The sequence below is a fragment of the Dromiciops gliroides genome, chromosome 4, assembly GCF_019393635.1.
Source record: "Dromiciops gliroides isolate mDroGli1 chromosome 4, mDroGli1.pri, whole genome shotgun sequence".
NCBI lineage: Eukaryota > Metazoa > Chordata > Mammalia > Microbiotheria > Microbiotheriidae > Dromiciops > Dromiciops gliroides.
The window spans coordinates 263,051,674-263,069,966 of NC_057864.1; the positions used below are offsets into that span (position 1 = coordinate 263,051,674).

The 18,293-nt window shown below is 41.5% G+C and overlaps 1 protein-coding gene across 1 annotated transcript; it reads left to right on the forward strand.

Annotated features, from left to right (window-relative positions):
• Positions 1-1,715: 1,715 nt before the first annotated feature.
• Positions 1,716-17,152, forward strand: TDRD6 (tudor domain containing 6). The gene is made up of 6 exons (XM_044003414.1): positions 1,716-6,104; positions 6,480-7,980; positions 9,233-9,357; positions 9,907-9,996; positions 10,619-10,682; positions 17,022-17,152. Exons 1-6 carry the CDS (start codon positions 1,716-1,718, stop codon positions 17,150-17,152), a joined length of 6,300 nt encoding a protein of 2,099 aa, XP_043859349.1.
• Positions 17,153-18,293: the final 1,141 nt, after the last annotated feature.

An 18,293-nucleotide genomic window follows, 5' to 3' on the forward strand; every position in this document is an offset into this window, starting at 1 on the left:
AATCTACTGACAGGTGTCCAGACTTTGTGGTGGAAAGACCACTGGGTTTAGAGTCATAGGACTTGGGATGGAATCCAAACTCTGTTACTCATATGACAAGCCATTTAACAACTCTGGAACTCAGTTTATTGACTCTAAGTGTCCCCATTCTGGGTTTTCTTGGCAAAAATATAAGACAAACAGGGTAAAGTGACTTGCTCAGGGTCACACAGCTAATAAGTAACTGAGGCCAAATTTGAACATGACACCATGAGTATTCCTGACTCCAGGCCCGGGACTCTATCCACTATGCCACCTAGCTGAAGGAGAATTGGATTAAATAAATGACTTTTGAGGTCCGTAGTCCTCTTGTTCACATCTTGGCTACCTATGAAACGCTTGGGCAAGGTACTTAAAGCTTGTTGGTGAAATCAGTTTCCTCCATTGAAAAATGAAACATTTAGACTAGATGACCACCTGTAAGGCTTTTTCAAACTCCATGTCCTATAATCCTATTCTTGATGACATTTTTTTTTCTCCCCTGGACTTGAAATTTGCCCCATTTCTATCTCAGTTCCCTAGGCAACAGAAATAGACTGAATCTGTGCAGATCTGTATTCGAAAGGAAAAAAAAAAGCCTTTCCCGACAAGTATTTGTTTAGGTGAATGTAAGCTCCTTGAGGACAGGGACTATTTCGACTTTTTAATCTTTGTATCCCCAGGACTTAGCACATATGTTAGTGCCCGACAAGTAACAGACCCTTAATGTTTAATAACAAATGTTTGGTAGGACCTGCCACAGCTTCAGTTCTTGCCTTTCAGAACCAGGTTCACCTGCATGCACTGAATTGTCATCCCCACCTTAACAGATAATAAAACTGATGCTCAAAAGAGGTGAAAGCTTGTCCCAGGTTACCAGTTACGAGTCCCAACCAGAACCCAAATGTTCTGATGGCTGGTGCTGGGCCCATCCTACAATTCTGTAGGCTGGTGGTGCATCGTTGGGTGGGTTATTCCTCAATCAGACGACCCCATAAGCCTTCAGCGCCCCATAGCCGCTAGGCCTGTATCCACCCACCACCACCACACAGGTCTAGTCCGCCTTCCCCAGAACTCCATTCTCCACTTCCCTTCCCCCTATCTAGCTCTCCAGCCATCGCCCCTCCCCCACCCCGCGCACGGGCCAATCAGGTCTTCGCACACGCGCTCACCGGAAGTGGGTCCTCATTCACGCCCAGGCTCGGGCACTATATAAAGGGCCGCAGGGGTCACAGCGGTTACTCTGCATTCTAGCAGTTCAGTTTCCAACAGGTGGGCATCCTCGGGGGCTAGGGGCTCGGGGCTCAGGAGGGCGACTCTCGAAAAGGCTACCTGGGGCAGGCGCGGGGGAGTAGGTGAGGTGAGGTGAGGCGCGAGGGAAGCGGTTCCCCGTCGGTTTTTAAACAAGTTTTCCTTTCTCTGCTTTGACTTTTAGGTCACCCACTGGCCGTGGAGGTTCGCAGCGCGTTCTTCCAGGGCACTTGGTCATCAGAGGACTCAACTTTGCGTGTGTTCCAACCAGAGTTCAGTAGCTGCCAGTATTGAGGGAAGCCTCTGGGGGAGAAGCCAGCCTCCCAGTTCCGTGACTCCTGTTGGCTGCTGCTGTCCTTGCCTCAGGCCCTCCCTCTCAGCCCTCACCTACTTCACCTTCCTTCTCCAGCTTCTCCGCCTCGTTTCCTTTGCTTCCCGCCTTCACCATGTGCTCCACACCCGGCATGCCCAGCCCTGGCGCCCATATCACGCTGCGTGTCTCCTTCGTGGACGTGCACCCGGAGGTGATCCCTGTGCAGCTGTGGGGGCTGGTGGGAGACCGGCGAGAGGAGTATGTGCGGCTGGGCCATGACATTCAGGTGGCCGCGGCAGCGGTGGCGGCCCGTACCCGGGCGATGCCGGCTGCCAGCCCTGGCGAGCTATGCCTCGTGCAGCTGGGGCCCCGCTGGCATCGCTGCCGCGTGGTCAGCCGCCAGGCGCAAGAGTGCCGGGTCTTCCTCTTGGACGAAGGTCGCACAGTCACGACCAACTCTGCAGCCCTGGCCCCCGGCCGCAACGAGTTCTTCCACCTGCCGTCAGAGGTGCTGGGCTGCGTGCTGACTGGCCTCGTCCCACTCGGGGGAGGTGGTGGCGGGGAGCCCCAGCAGTGGTCCCGCAGCGCGATGGATTTCCTCGGCCACCTGCAGGGCAAGGAGGTACAAGGCCGAGTGCAGGATGTGCTGCTTCCCCAGCGCCTAGTGCTTCTGGAGGTGCCCACCGTGTTCCAGCAGATGCAGGACCTGGGCCTGGCTCGACAGGTGCCTGACAGCCTCTTCCGATCCTTACTGAAGCGCTACATCAACGCAGCAGGGGCCTCGGTGCTTCTCCCGAGGGCCTTGCCCAAGCAGGAGCCCCCCCAGCTCTTGGATTACTTCTACCCCCAGCTGCAGCTGGGCGTCACGGAGCCCGTGGTCGTGACCCAGGTGTGCCACCCCCACCGCATCCACTGCCAGCTCCGCAGCCTTTCCCAGGAGATCCGCCGTCTGTCTGACAGCATGGCCCATGCCTATCGGGTAACAGGTACCGGGGACGAAAGTGGGAGAAGCAGCACCTGGGAGGAGAGGGAGGAGAGCCCCGACAAGCCCGGCTCCCCTTGCGCTGCTTGTGGCCTGGATGGACAGTGGTACCGCGCTCAACTGCTGGAGAATTTTCGACCGCAGCGCTGTGCCCAAGTTCTGCATGTAGACTATGGGAGGAAAGAGCTAGTGAGCTGTGGTAGTTTGAGATATTTGCTTCCTGAATATTTTCGGATGCCAGTAGTTACTTATCCTTGTGCCTTGTACGGACTCTGGGATGGTGGGCGAGGCTGGTCTCGTTCCCAAGTAGGAGACCTCAAGGCCCTGATCCTAGGTCAGGCTGTGAATGCCAAAATTGAATTTTATAGTTCCTTTGAACATGTGTATTATGTAACCTTATATGGAGAAGATGGGATTAATCTCAACTGTGCTTTCGGGGTCCAATCCTGCTGTCTGGCCGACAGACTTCTCCAGAGCCCGGGTCTGGAAGAAGAGGAAGGGAAGGAGGAGTCTGAACCTGAGGAGGGGTTGGAAGATGACCTGTCCCCCCCAACCTTGAAAACCGTGCGCCTGAAGGCTAATTCTTTCTATGATGCACAGGTGGAATTTGTTAAAGATCCCTCGGAGTTTTGGATCAGATTGAGAAAACACAGCAGCCCCTTTGGCAAGTTAACGAGGAGTATGTGTAACTTCTACTCATCGAGAAAGCTGGATGGGTTAGCGTTACAACCTGTGCCCGATCACCTCTGCTGCGTCAAGTGGAAAGAGCATGGGTATTTTCGGGCTGTAGTCACAAGATTGGTAGGGGACAAAAGTGTGGAGGTGCACATGGTAGATCGGGGGAATACAGAGACAGTGGGCTGCTATGATGTAAAAATGCTGCTTCCCCAGTTCAGACAGCTCCCGGCAGTGGCTCTGAAGTGCTGTCTAGCTGATATCTGGCCCCTAGGGGAAAGTTGGAGCCGAGAAGCAATTTCTTATTTCAAAAAAACAGTGCTGCACAAGGAGCTGGTGATTCATGTTCTCGATAAGCAGGATAGCCAGTATGTCATTGAAATTCTTGATGAATCAAGGATGGGGGAAGAAAATGTAAGCAAACTGATTGCCCAGGCTGGATATGCCAAATATCAAGAATTTGAGATGCCACCTGCCCACTCCACAGGGCAAATTCCAAATCAACTAAGTGTCGATGGTAACAGACTATTTTCTGCCAGGAAAGTTGGAGTAGGACAGTGGGGAAAGACAGATGACAAGCCTCCAGTTTCAGAGATTGTGACTGACAGAATAATTTTTACAAAAAGCTCTTTCGGTGAATCAGTTGTGCAGACAACAGAGAAAACTAGAAATATGCCTATCTACTCTCCACTGGTACAAAATTATTTGGAAATTAAGCCAGGCTCTCCCTGTAAAGGTCAGTTAGAAGTTGGGAGCACAGTAGAAGTCAAAGTGTCTTATGTTGAAAGCCCTGGATATTTCTGGTGCCAACTGACCAGGAATCTGCAAGGTCTCAGAACCCTAATGGGTAAAATTCAGGAATTTTGCAAGAATTCTGCCACTCTATACCAGGGAATCAGTCCAGCTTGCTTGGCAAAGCGTACTATTAATGGAAAATGGTCCAGAGCTTTGATTATTAGTGGAACCCCTTCTGCTGACCATGCCAAAGTAATATTTGTTGACTATGGAAATAAAGAGATAGTCTCTATGAAGAATATCTATTCAATCAATGATGAATTTTTAAAGTTAAAGGCTCAAGCTTTTAGGTGCAGCCTTTACAATTTAATTCAACCTGCTGGTCAAAATCCTTTTGTTTGGGATGAAAGAGCAATTCGAGCTTTTAAAGAATTTGTAGATAATGCCTGGGAAGATAATCTGGAGTTGAAATGCACGATTTTTGCCCTTGCAGCAATAAATAATAAAGAACTATTTAATGTGGTGGATTTACTAACTCCTTTTCAAAGTGCTTGCCGCTATCTAACAGAGATTGGGTTTGCAAGACAAGTTAGACTTCAGAAACCTCTAGCGTCCTCCATGCAACTCCATTCCTACTATTATTCCACACATGATATCAAAATTGGTAGTGAAGAGGCTGTTTTTGTAACACACGTTGATGGACCTTGGACCTTTTATTGCCAGCTTGCAAGGAGCTCCAGTGTGCTAGAGCAGCTATCAAGTGATATCTGTCGATTAAGCAAAGTCTTACAACATTCAAGAACATCTTCATTAAGCCCTGGGATCTTGTGCCTTGCAAAATATAGTGACCAGAATTGGTATAGAGGAATAGTTACAGGCAAAGAACCAAACAAAGTTTTCTTTGTTGATTTTGGGAATGTACATGTGGTTACAAATGAAGACTTGCTTCCCATCCCAGGAGATGCCTATGATCTCTTACTTTTGCCCATGCAAGCTGTGAAATGTTCTTTGTCTGATGTCTATGATAATACTCCTAAAGAAATTGCAGGTTGGTTTGAAGAGGCTGTACTAGACAAATCACTGAAGGCTTTAGTTGTAGCAAAAGATCCCGATGGAAGGTTGATTATTGAATTATATGATGGTAGCATTCAGATTAATGCTAAAATAAATGAGAAGTTGGGTTTACTAGGTTACAAAGGACCAAAGAAAGAAAATGAAGAATTGTTCTCTTCAGCTGAAACCCTTAAAGAAGTAAAAAGTGAAAATAGGAAATTATTTGCTGGATATTCCAGCAAAACAGCAAACAAATTATGCACATCAGAGATCCAGGGAGAATCATGCAAACCTAAAATCAGTTTAGCATGTAAGGAATTAAAAAACTTACAAAGTTCAACCAAGATGGGCTTGTTAACTAATTATCAGGAATTTGTGGGAAGTCAAAATAATCAAGTGTTCCACCCACCTGATAAAAAAAGAGAGAATTTTGTTCACAGATCTTCTGCACAAGTCTTAGAGAGAAATAAGGACTTACCTCTTAAATTGTGTGATCTACCTCAGAAGAGTATTGTACCTGGTTTTAAAACGAAGGTATATGTTTCCCATATTAATGATCTAACAGACTTTTATATTCAATTAGCGGATGATGAGGATGAACTTGCGAGTATTTCAGAGAAATTAAATGATGATAAAATAAGACGTGAATGTTTTGCTGGACAGCCTCTGGAAAAGGGAGACTTGATATGTGCGGTCTTTCCAGAGGATGACTTAAAGTATCGAGCTGTAGTCAAAGAGAAGGCTGGCGACCTTGTTACTGTACAATTCATTGACTATGGGAATACTTCAGTGGTCAGTGTTAGCAAACTAAGCAAGCTTCAGAAAGTTAACACCTTAGTTCCAGGGATGAGCATTCACTGTACCCTGGGTGGGCTTCATATCCTGCCGACTGAAAACCAATGTCAGGAGCTTTACTTTTCAGAGAGAACAGGTGAGGCTCAGATAAATTGTGAATTTGTCATGAAATCTGAAGATAAGTGGGATGTTTTGCTTACAGATGAGCAGGGTGTAATATCAGAAGATATGATAAGCAAGTTTATATATAGTGCGAAATCACAAGTAGAAACTTCTCCTCAGGTAAATACAGGTACCAATCCAGAGACACTATTAGACCCTCCCCCTCCCCCTCTCCCTCTTCCTCTCCCTCTCCCTCTTCCTCTCCCTCTCTCTCTCCCTCTCTCTCTCCCTCTCTCTCTCCCTCCCCCTGTCCCTCTCCCACCTCCTGTCCCTCTCCCTCCCCCTCCCCCTCCCCCTCTCCCTCCCTCTCTCCCTCCCCCTCCTCCTCCCCCTCCTCCTCTCCCTCCTCCTCCCCCTCCCCCTCTCCCTCCCTCTCTCCCATCGCCTCCCCCTCTCCCTCCCCTTCCCCCTCTCCCTGCCCCTCCCTCTCTCCTTCCCTCTCTCCCTCCCCCTTCATTTCCTCCTCTTCTTCCCCTCCCTCTTCCCCCTGAGCAGTCCCTTAAAGATCCTGACAAAACAAATTTTAAATTGCTCAACTGGTACCTTCCAGAAGTAACTAAGATAAAAGTCTATGCTACTGTGATTGATGGACCAGAGTATTTTTGGTGTCAGTTTGCTGATACAAAAGTCCTTGATTACTTGGACCCCCAGGTACAGGCTGCTGGAGAACATGCAGCAGTCTGTGAGGACTGCATTTCAATTATTCAGTCAGGTGTGGCCTGTATTGTTAAATACAGTGAAGATGGACGTTTTTATAGGGGACTTGTTACTGATATGCTGGAGGGAGACCTTGTGTCGGTCAGGCTTGTGGACTTTGGGAATGCTGTAAATTTTGGCAGAAATGCCCTCTGGAATATACCTGGTGACCTCCTGAATGCTAATATGCAGTGTTTTCCCTGTTGTCTGTCAGGATATAATGTTTTAGAAGGTATATGTTCTTTTGAAGAAAATGACTATTTTTATGAAATAGCTACAGAAGGTGTTTTAGATCTTACTATTTTAGAGATCAAAAAGGATGTCTGTGATATACCATTGGCAGTGGTTCAATTAAAGTATGAAGGTGAAAACCTTAATGAGAAAATGCTGAAATTTTCCAAGCAGTTCTATACAACTGATAAGGGATTCCCAAAGACTTTACGTGAAAACAAACTGAGGGAAGCAGATACTCCCATGCCACTCAGTCTTGATGCTGGAAGTAAGCGTAACAAAGTTGCACAAGATGACTTGCTCTATGTGGAACCACAAGGAAATATTTTCCATGTAAGCGATGGCTTAAACCATATTGAAACCAAGCCAAGTCCTGTTTTTGAAAGTGAAGCCATAACTCCTTTTGTGCCTGCAGTGGTTCAGCCTAGCAAAGACAACAATGGAGACAGTAGGGTAGAGTGCTCTTTGGCTGAAAAGGTCAAGTTTGATAGTAACAAAAACCTGATTACAGGACTAGAAACTCTGCTGCCACAAATTGAGACCAAGGAAATGTTAGAACTGGATTCCCTCGAAGTACCCCTCTCACTGGAAGAATCAAAAGAGTTCTTGGAACTAAAGTCCATAGAATTACAGCTTTCCCTAGCTGGTGAGGAGGCAAAAGAGCTGGACCCGGAACCTCCAGTGGCCCAGCTTTCCCAGGGATGTGATTCAAAACTGACCCTGGAACAGTTTACGATCCAGCTCTCAAATGATTCTAAATCAGAACAGCTAGAACTAGAACCTCCAATAGTACCTCTGTCCCTAGAAAAGGAGACTCACCCCTTTTCAAAGACGAGTCAGAAGTCCCAGGAAACTCTCTGTCAAGAGGACCCTGGAGAACCAAATCACCTAAAACCCTTTGACAGATGCAGAGTACATTCCAAAACAGAGACTGCCCATAATTTGTACAAAGAAGTGTTTACAGAGTTCAAAAACAGACTTGCTGCTGAATCTTTGACTCACTTGCTTCCTGAAGAAGAAATAAAGTCAGAAGAAAACCATGGGAATGCTTTAACAGACCATGCTTCAGGTATGATTTTTTCCCCTTCCTCACTATTTTTTTTAATTGAAGTTAAAGTTAGTGATGTATATAATTCATCCTTTCAGAGACTGAATTTCTTAAACTAGAAAATGCTGAATCTCAAAGCTTTTTATTTGTTTTGTTTTTAATTGTTTTGTGTGGAAGACACAAAGAAATGGCAGATTTATAAGGTTGAGCTTGGGGGGGGCAGGATTTATCTAAGCTATCTATTAGTTAACTTATAGAGTTTTATAAAACTGAAGTTATCTTAATTTCTAAAAATGTCTTGTTAAGATTAAACCCCCCGGGGGGGGGCAGCTAGATGGCGCAGTGGTTAAAGCACCGGCTCTGGATTCAGGAGTACCTGAGTTCAAATCCAGCCTCAGACACTTGATACTTACTACCTGTGTGACCCTGGACAAGTCACTTAACCCCCATTGCCTCGCAAAAAAAAAAAAAAAGAATAAATAAACTTCCCGTATCTTGATATAATATCTTATATCAGAATGTATATTTGTCATGCTTACTTGTAGAGATGTTTTAAAACTGCTTATAGTATTTATGCACTGGTGGGCAGAGATTTAATTCCCTGAATCAGTGATTTTAAAATTTCTCAAGTGTTATGCTATCCTAAATATTTATTTCTAATGGCCTCATTTTATATTCAAGGATAATTTAAACATTTTTCCTCATTCACTATCATTTTATGATACAAGACTATTATGCCAAACTGTTGTGTTTTTAGTTTTCTTTATAACTTAAAAAACCCAAAATTATTTTAGAGAATTTGTCCTGAATAAAAGAAGATAAATACAAAAAAATTATAAAGAAGACTTATAAAATCAGAAATATAAAAACTCTCTTCATCTTTTCCTTTAAGATAATCTGCCATTTTCTGTTCTGATTAGGGTTGTGGCATCATTATAGAAAATGGCAAGCATCTAACTTTCACTGTCATTTGGATTTTTGAAGTCCTGAGGTTACTTTGTCTGAGATCATACTGCCTACTCAAGTATATTCACTGATTGGCTTTTTGGTGACAATTTTCCCATTGTGACCAAAAGATGAAGAAAAGGTATCAATGGCTGATGGGAGAATAAAAGAAGATGGAGGGATAGAAACAAAGTTCACTGATTCTATTAAAAAAAAAAAGCTCCAAGGAATAAAGACAGTTTTGGAAAATTCTTTGGAAATCTGGGATCTAAAGAATTTGGGAAGGAAAGTATGGACAAGAAAGCTTAACTCTTTTTGAATTTTATAGCTCAAATTGAGAATACCTATACTCTAGAAGGATTCACCATTGGTTCGAAATGTGTTGTCTGGTCAAGTCTAAGGAACACATGGTCTGAATGCCAGATTTTGGAAATAGCCGATGAAGGTACCAAGGTAAATTAGATTTAAGTGTTTCAGGTCAAATAATTATTGGAGTGTTAAGAAAAATTGCAGTAGAAAATTTCTTTTGTTATATAATACAAGAAATAAGACAAGATGCTGTTTATTTCTCAGGCACAACTACCCTAAAATGACTTTAAGAAGTTGCTCTAGCAATAAAGTTGCTTTTAATTGTATTCTTCTCCAATATTGAAGAAGCATGGAAAACTTGCTAAACTTACTAAAGAAAAAAGAAAAAAGTAATTTCCAAGGTTTTTATACTGTCTGCCATATCCACACAATGGTAAAAATACAACTAAAAAAATTTCCTTGAGCATTTCATTTGTTTTGCTTGGAGTATAGTCTATTAGCCTCTCTGAAATGGTTTATTTTACATTAATAACACATTGGAGGTTTAATTAAATTGGTAATTCCTTATGAATTAGCAAATAATAAATACTTTAAAGTTTGAATCTGATCAAATCTAGGTATTATAAGATCTGTTTAAATTTTCATTTGGGTTACAGTCTCATCTAAGAAAAAGCTAATTATTATCTTTCTAAGGTTTTGAACCTTTCAAATGGTATGGAAGAAATAGTGAACCCAGAAAATGTCTGGAATGGAATACCTAAATTGAATAACAGTCCATCTGAGGTATGAAATTATAAAATTTGATTATTGTAAGATTATCAGGGAGCATCTTATCAATAAATTAAAGCATGTTTTTCTCCTTTTCTTAAGCTTCAGTTTTCATATATAAAAAAAACTTTAGTATTGAGTGAAGGGACTATATGAAACATATTTTGGCAATCATCTTATAGGGAAGATTTGTTAGTATTTCCTATTTGGGTATATATGGGTGTCCTTACAGGTCTGCCTCATCTGGGGCGTGTACTTGGCTAACCTCCATTGACCCATTAATTTAAAGTTCACTTTTTTAGATGGATGTAATACTTTTATTTAATAATCTTCCCCTACCATCCTGAAATCAGTTATGTCTTGATAAATGGTTCTCCCCATGTAACACCATCATAATTCTTTAAAACTAAACCAAAAAAGGCACTCAGTTTAATTCTGCTAGATTGAAATTATGTGTTTATTTAGAAAACTGAGACGTTGGACACCCTTCTTTAAATTCATTTAAATCCAATCAAGTGTTTTGTATCCTTTTATTTTTCTTGTTTCTCCCCCTCCACACCATCCTCCTCCTCAAATCTTATTAGTCAATTTGCATATATGATGGTGTGGGTAATAACTTTGGACTTTCTTTTGGTAGGGTGTATATCAAACATTGGAAAAAGAGTTTTCCTTAAACTCAACAGATGACACTGCAATTAAAGGTAACTTTGAAACACAGATTTTGAGTGGTAGTCTTAAACACAGCTGATATCACTCTTGCCTCCAAGGAAAAGGTAAAATGGTTAGTTTTCTTGGTCTTAATAATAAAGACTAAATGCTTTAGCCAAAATGGCTTAGTAGTAACCAAGTACATGTTCCACTGGATTTCTTTTCCCTTTAATTTCATAGATTGATTTAGTCTACCTCCTTTTGGTAATGTTAAGCATAAATGAGATAGAACATTAAGTTGATTGAGAACAAGGAATAGATAGTTTGAGTAGTTGACCTTGGAAAAATGTTGTGTATTCTGGCTTGTTTATTCTCAAAAGACATAGCTATGACAGATTTATATAAATCTTAATGACCCTTATCTATCTCACATCCCAAACTTACCACAAAGATTAAAAGCAAATGCAACATTCATCAGTTCTGTATATTTTTGGCAGTTAAAATAATATGTCCCTATTATTGATCTGAATGAAGCAGCATCTGTACAAATAATATTTTCTTTGTTTCTGCTCTCTCAGCTTTAGGCTTTACCCCTCTGGTTTTAGAAAAACGATCTGGAGGTGATTTAAATGTGGAGCCTTAGATGTTGCCCAGAAATCATGAAATAGTTCCTGAATGTGTGGCATCTTGTTTACAAGATTCAGATCGGCAGAAAAATTGTGGGTTCATATTCTCAAGAACTTGTCATTTTGGAAAATGATTTTTAAAAAAATCTAACAAATCTCAGGTTGAACATATCTATGGTATTTTGTGGTGCTATCCATGTAAATAAAGAATTTGCAACATCTCTCTTTAAATCTAAATAACAGTTCTTACCTTTGACGTGGAATATTTGTGTTTTCCATAGTAGTCAAAATTAAAAAACTGAACATATGTAAATATAGTATATAAATTAGGGGGAAAATGTTTATGACAGAAAAATGTTATACTTGACCTGTGTATATTATGTGATGCTCACTACTTCAGAAGGGTCTCATTTGTTAGTAATAGCTCTACTTTGTTTGAAAGTTTTGTCTTTCCTTTCTGGTGAATAAATAATTAATCACACATTTGAGTTTGAGTATGTATAACATGACAAGACTGAATAAAATTTACCCTTAAAAGATGGTGATTATGTAGGTTGCATTAAAAAAAATGCACCTGATTGTTAGGAAGTTTTTCTTTACATCCAGGCTAAATGTATCTTTGCTACTAATTTTCCTTCTGGGTATGCTAATCTTGAGAATCTCTAAGCTTTGTTGGTTGGTTGTTATCCTTCATTATTGAAGAGGACCAAAATGACATCACTATGTTAGAGTCAAGTTACAGTGTGTCCAACTGTGGTTGATCAGATCAATATGAACACAGAAGGTTCAACCACAGGTCGGGTATAAATAGTCCATGTGAACTTTTTTTTATGTAAAACATTACCATATGAGTCATTTTATATAAAAAGACTCAAGGAAAAAAAAACAAAAAACACTCAAAATAGCATGCTTCAGTCTGTGGTCAATCGATATAAGTTCTTTCCCTGGAGGTGGATAGTATGCTTTATCATTAGTCCTTTGGAATTGTCTTGGATCATTGTATTGTTGAGAGTAGTTAAGTCATTCACAATTGCTCATAGAACACTAATGTTGTCATTGTGCACAATGTTCTCCTGGTTCTGCTCACTTCATTATACATCAATTCATATAAGTCTTTCAAGGTTTTTTTGAAATCATCCTGCTTGTCATTTCTTATAGCACAATAATATTTTTTTTACAATCATATACCACAGCTTGTTTAGTCACTCCCCATTTGATGGGCATTCCTTTGATTTGTAATTCTTAGCCACCAAAAAGAGTTGCTATAAATATTTTTTTGTACAACTTTTTTCCTTTTCTCTTTTTCACAGTTCTATTGTTAACTGTTTCCCTCCATCCTAGTCCCTTCCGCATGATATTTACTCTATTACCTATCTTCTTTCACCCTATCCCTCCTCAAAGTATATTTGTTTCTGACTGCCCCCTCCACCAATCTGCCCTCCCTTCTTTCACCCTTCCCTCTTATCCCCTCCCCCTCCTGTTTTCCTTCAGGGTTAGATTATTCCACCCAATTGCACTGGCCAGTGTTTTATCCACTGTGCCACCTAGCTTCCCCTTTCATGTGGGATTTTACCCCATTCTACCTCTCCCCTTCCCCCTCCCCCAGTGCAGTCTGCTCATCCCTCAATTTTACCCCAAAGATGTCATCATGGGGCAGCTAGGTGACACAATAGACAAAGCACCCACCCTGGACCCAGGAGGACCCAAGCCCAAATCCGGCCTCAGTCATAAGACACTCACCCACTGTTCAACTCTGGGCATGTCACCCAACTCTGAGCACTCCACACACACACACACACACACACACACACACACACACACACACACACACAAAGATAAACAAAAAGTAAATGCTTTACAGATATCATCCCTTCGTAATCAATTCCCACCTGTGCCCTCTGTCCAAATTTCTTTTTCCTGTTTACCTTTTTATGCTTCTCTAGGGTCTTGTATTTGAAAGTAAAATTTTCCATTAAGTTCAGGTCTTTTCATCACAAATGCCTGAAAGTCCTCTTTTTCATTGAAGTCCCATTTTCCCCCCTAAAAGATTATAAACAGTTTTGCTGGGTAGATGATTCTTGGTTGTAATTCCAATTCCTTTGCCCGCTGGAATATGATATTCTATGCCCTCTGGTCCTTTAATGTAGAAGCTGCTAGATCTTGTGCTATCCTGACTGTGGCTCCACAGTACTTGAATTGTTTCTTTCTTGCTACTTGCAATATTTTCTCCTTGGCCTGGGAGCTCTGAAATTTGGCTATAATATTTCCTGGGAGTTTTCATTTTGGCATCTTTTTTGGGATGTGATCAGTGGATTCTTTCAATTTCTGTTTTACCTTCTGCTTCTAGAATATCAGGGCAATTTCCCCTGACAATTTCCTGGAAGATGATATCTAAACTCTTTCCTTGATCATGATTTTCAGGTAATCCAATAATTTTCAAATTATCTCTCCTGGGTCTATTTTCTGGGTTCAGCTGATTTTCTAAGGAGATATTTCACATTGCCCTCTATTTTCTTTTTTCATTTGGATTTGCTTTATTGTGTGTAGATTTCTCATAAAGTCATTAGCTTCTCTTTGCTCAATCATAATTTTTAAGCAATGATTTTCTTCAGAGAGCTTTTCTACCTCCTTTTCCATTTGGCTAATTTAGCTTTTCACTCTGTTGACTTTTTTTTTTTTTAATGACCCTCCTTCATCACTCTCATTTCTCTTTCCACTTTTTCCTCTACCTCTCTTACTTTTCCCTCTACCTCTTTTACTTTATCTTCAAAGTACTTTTTGAGCACTTCTATGGCCTGAGACCAATTCATATTTTTCTTGGAAGCTTTGGCTGTAGGAGCCCTGACATTGCTATCCTCTTCTGAGGGTGTATCTCGATCTTCCTTGACACTAAAGAAACTCTTCCATGGTCTACATCTTTCTTTTGTCTGTTCATCTTTTCCCTCTTTTACTTGATTTTTAACTCCTTCTTAAAGTGGGACACTACTTCCAGGATGTACTGTCCCAAGCTTCAGGGGGTCTGAGGTGGTATTTAAGGATAGAGGTCTGTCACTTGCCTGGCCTATTCTCTGGTTCATAGATAACCCCAGGCCAAGTTGCTAATTAACCAGGAAGCAAAATTTTGTGTGCTGTGGTTATTAGCTCCAACAAGCCTGCTCCCCTCCCCCACCTGGACCACCACCACTGAAGCCTACTTCCTGGTTCCCAGCAGGGGTGAAACACCCAAATTTCACCTCAGTGTCAACAGAGACCCCTGTAATCCCCTCCCCTCCCCTGCCAACTGCTGATCCCTCTCACGAGACTATGAACTTAGTTTCAGATGACACCAGTGCTACAGCTGATTCAGAGGCTCTGGGGGTCTCTTTTTCTGGTGAGGCCTACCTGGGACAGGATCTGTGTCAGCAATGACCATGGGGTTGGCTTCCACTCCTGCCCTGGCACAGCAGCCCCCTCCTGCTGACCTTCAAAGCCATCTTTGGCTGGAAAATAGTCTCAACCCATTCTTTTGTGGGTTCTGTGCCTCTAGGAATTGTCCTATGGCAATATTTTGAGGTTTTTTGAAGAGAGTGTGGCATGAGTTCTGAGAGCTTACTGCCTTTCATCTGCCATCTTGGCTCTGACCCAGAAATCCATGTGAACATTTGTTGTGGATTCTCTAAATTGTGCATCTCCTGTTTCTTTTGAGCTACTTCAATTCTGTTTTGCTCATAGAGTGCCTTCTTTAATGTTGAGCAGTCCTTTGCTCAGCTTCTTCTGTCATGCAATCAATTCCCTAATGACTTTCTTGAAATTTAGACATCAAGTTGGGTGCCATAACAAGTTGGAAAGGTTTTTCTACTGATAGACTAGGTTAAGAGCCAGTCTAGTTAAGTTCAGAGAGGCTCTAGGTGGTGAATGAAGCAGGGGTTTGGGCCCCTACAACTTCAAGATCATTAGATCTTAGGTGTGATTCTATGGAAGAGAAAGGAGTTCACTACCTATCCAGTCTTTTTAAACCTTATACTCTCCCACCTTCTTTATGATCCATTACACCTGTTCCACAAGTCACTCTATCTCCTGACTCATTGCTTCTTGGTTCTCCCCCATTTCTGGATTCTTCTCACTCATCTCCATCTCCTGGCTTCCTTTAAATATCCATCTACAAGAAGCCTTTCTCTGTCCCCTTTAGTGAATAGTGATTCTCTCTGATCACCTACCAGGTATAAATTCATTTTAGTCACACATATACTTGTAATTAGGAGAAAGCTCCAGGCAAAATGGTAATATAGCTTGTGGAGAGGTCATATTTAATATATGGAGAGTTAATTGGGTGACTTGCCGAAATATTGGGGTCCCAGAAATAATGAGGGACCTCTAGGTTCAAAGCTCCCTCCCCTCCAAACTTCCCTTTTAGATATTTCTTCCAGGCCAATAAGAAAGGAGCCCTACAGCTTCTTTTCCACAAAAGGATCAGATTTTATTACTTAGTAATTAATTAAACAACAAAGGTGAAATTAATAAAAATCAAAGATAAGGAAGTAGGGAAAAAGAAATACAGATAAATTCTCCTAGCTCTAACCTAAGTGTATACAATCCCTAGCTCATTTCCAATTAAGCTAATTAAAAGGAATGCAGGGCTATTGTGTTCAATCACCACACCTTGGAAGTCTGTTAGTTGCTCATACCACCAAAAGGGCAGAAGAGAAAGAAGCCAGAGCCAGCATTCCAGAAGCAACTCAGCCTCCCCTCAGTGAGCGTTCAATCTTCCTCCGCCAAAAGGGGAGGTCCTTCAAAAACTGCCTATGGAGAAGTTTCTCCTTCTGACCTCAGTAGCATAAGTAACTTCAGGGTGGGCTAGGTGTGGCCCCTCCCAAATGAGTCAGCTAAACTCCAATAATTTTTACCACAAGCTGGAGCTCAGAAATATTAATTGGACTTTCTGCTTTATGGTGGGTTAATCATATTTTGTTAATAATTAGGTTTACTATGCATATATTACCTTTTAAGAATTAGGATATGATAGTTAACATTAAGTGATTTTCCTTTGACTTAAGTGAATATTTAGGATCTTGTTATGCCCCATGGTTTTCATGAACTTCTAGAAAGGTACCTTAGACCTACTATAACAGAGGAGATGTAAAGAGGCTCATACTTAAGCCCACAAAACAAAGACAGGTTCCACTACATTTTGACTCTCACTTGTAAAGTGCTTTCTAGTGGAAATTACCAATTGATTTTAAAAGGCAATAGCAGCTTACAATAATCTTTGTTTCTTTAGAATAGATTTTTTTAAAAATCCCATTGCAGGGGCAGATAGGTAGCACAGTGGATAGAATACTGGCCCTGGATTTAGGAGGCCTGAGTTTAAAACCGGCCTCAGACACTTAACACTTACTAGCTGTGTGACCCTGGGCAAGTCACGTAACCCCAATTGCCTCACCAAGAAGAAGAAGAAGAAGAATCCCATTGCTAGTTGCTGAGCACTGAGTATTTTTCTTGGAGATGATTTATTGGTTGGCCCCAGAATTAATGCGAGTGAATCAATGGGCATTTTAAACATGTTGAAAAGTTGTCTTCAAAAGCAAATGATCTTGAAAGGGTGGTACAATAGAAAAGGTATTAGGGAGCCAAAATGGTAAAATACAGGCCAAGACCCAGTTGAACTCTCCCAACATCTCCCTCCAAATAATTTTAAAATAATGCTTTGCATCAGATGTTGGAGCAGCAATGCCAACAAAAGATCAGAGGGAGACATTTTTACAACCTACAATGACTTTGCTTCTATAGAAGCAGTCTATAACACGGGTGGGCACAAGTGCAGAGTGTTAGGAGCACCAGCAGTGGGTCTTAGAGACAACCACCAGAGTAACAACAGCAGCAGCTTTGGGAGCTCGCAGCTTAAAGACAGCTTTAGATAACTGGTTAGAAAGAGATTACAGGGGACTCTTTGCTGGCAATGGGTGCAGCTAGCACTGATTGACAGTTTTAGCACCCAATGCAGTTCTGGGTCATAGTTCCAGGGCAGAAAGGAATGCTTGTGATTGGTCACAAGGAGGTAGGAGCTCTGGTCTTAGTCTCAGGGCCAAGAGAAGCACTAGGACCTGCAGCTTCAGGAGAGCAGGGGCCTTATCTGGGTAAAGACTAGAACACAGATGAGGAAAGCAGTGACCATGCTTCTCCCAGGATAATACCACCTTGAAAGCACTAAAAACTCATAGATCCCTAGAATTAGCTCTGAAAACAATAGTATGAAAAAGCCTGAAGCATGACAGAATTCCTCTCCACCCCCATAAGCAGAGCTCAACTTTAACATAAAGTTCAAAGTCAAGAAATATGGTGGGGAAATGATGATCAAATAAAAACAAAAAAGGATTTGACCATAAAAAACTACTCTGGTGGCAGGAAAGATCAAGAAAAAAATTCAGAAGAAAAGAACAATGTGAAAATAGCTATTAACAAAGCCTCATAGAGAAATGCTAAGTGGACCTAAGCCTAACGAGAACTCCAAGACAGGTTAAAGAGATGAGTGGTGGAGGAAAACTCAGAAAAAGAAATGAGAGTGATGCAAGAAAATTATGAAAGACTTAACAACCTGGCAAAAGAGGCACAAAAAAATACGGAAGAAAATAACACCTTAAAAAACAGAATTAGATTAATGGGACAAAAACCACAAAAATTCACTGAAGAACTCCTTTAAAAGCAAAGTAGGCCAAAGGGAAAAGGAGGTACAAAAGCTCACTGAGGAAAATCATTCCTTAAAAATTAGAATTGGTTAAGTGGAAACTAGAGACTTTATGAGACATCAAGTAACGAGTATGTATTTATATGTGTATGTATATATACACACACTCAGTTGGGTTTAGAAATATATCTTGCCCAATAGGGAGATAGGAGGAGAAGGGAATAAGAGATATGGAGGGGAGGATGATAAAAGGGAGTGCTTATTGGGGAGGCAATGCTTGTAAACAAAAGAGACTCTCATGGAGGGACAGGATAAAAAGGATTATAAACAGAGGAAAATGGGGTGGAAGTTAATGCACAGTAAGTGATAATAATTGT

Bases quoted from the DNA above. Each gene is read 5' to 3' on its own strand.
- TDRD6 (XM_044003414.1), top strand. From the start codon at position 1,716: ATGTGCTCCACACCCGGCATGCCCAGCCCTGGCGCCCATATCACGCTG. The intron at 7,981-9,232 runs GTATGATTTTTT...TGAATTTTATAG, and splicing joins TTTAACAGACCATGCTTCAG to CTCAAATTGAGAATACCTAT. The intron at 10,683-17,021 runs GTAACTTTGAAA...TTGCTTCTATAG, and splicing joins AGATGACACTGCAATTAAAG to AAGCAGTCTATAACACGGGT.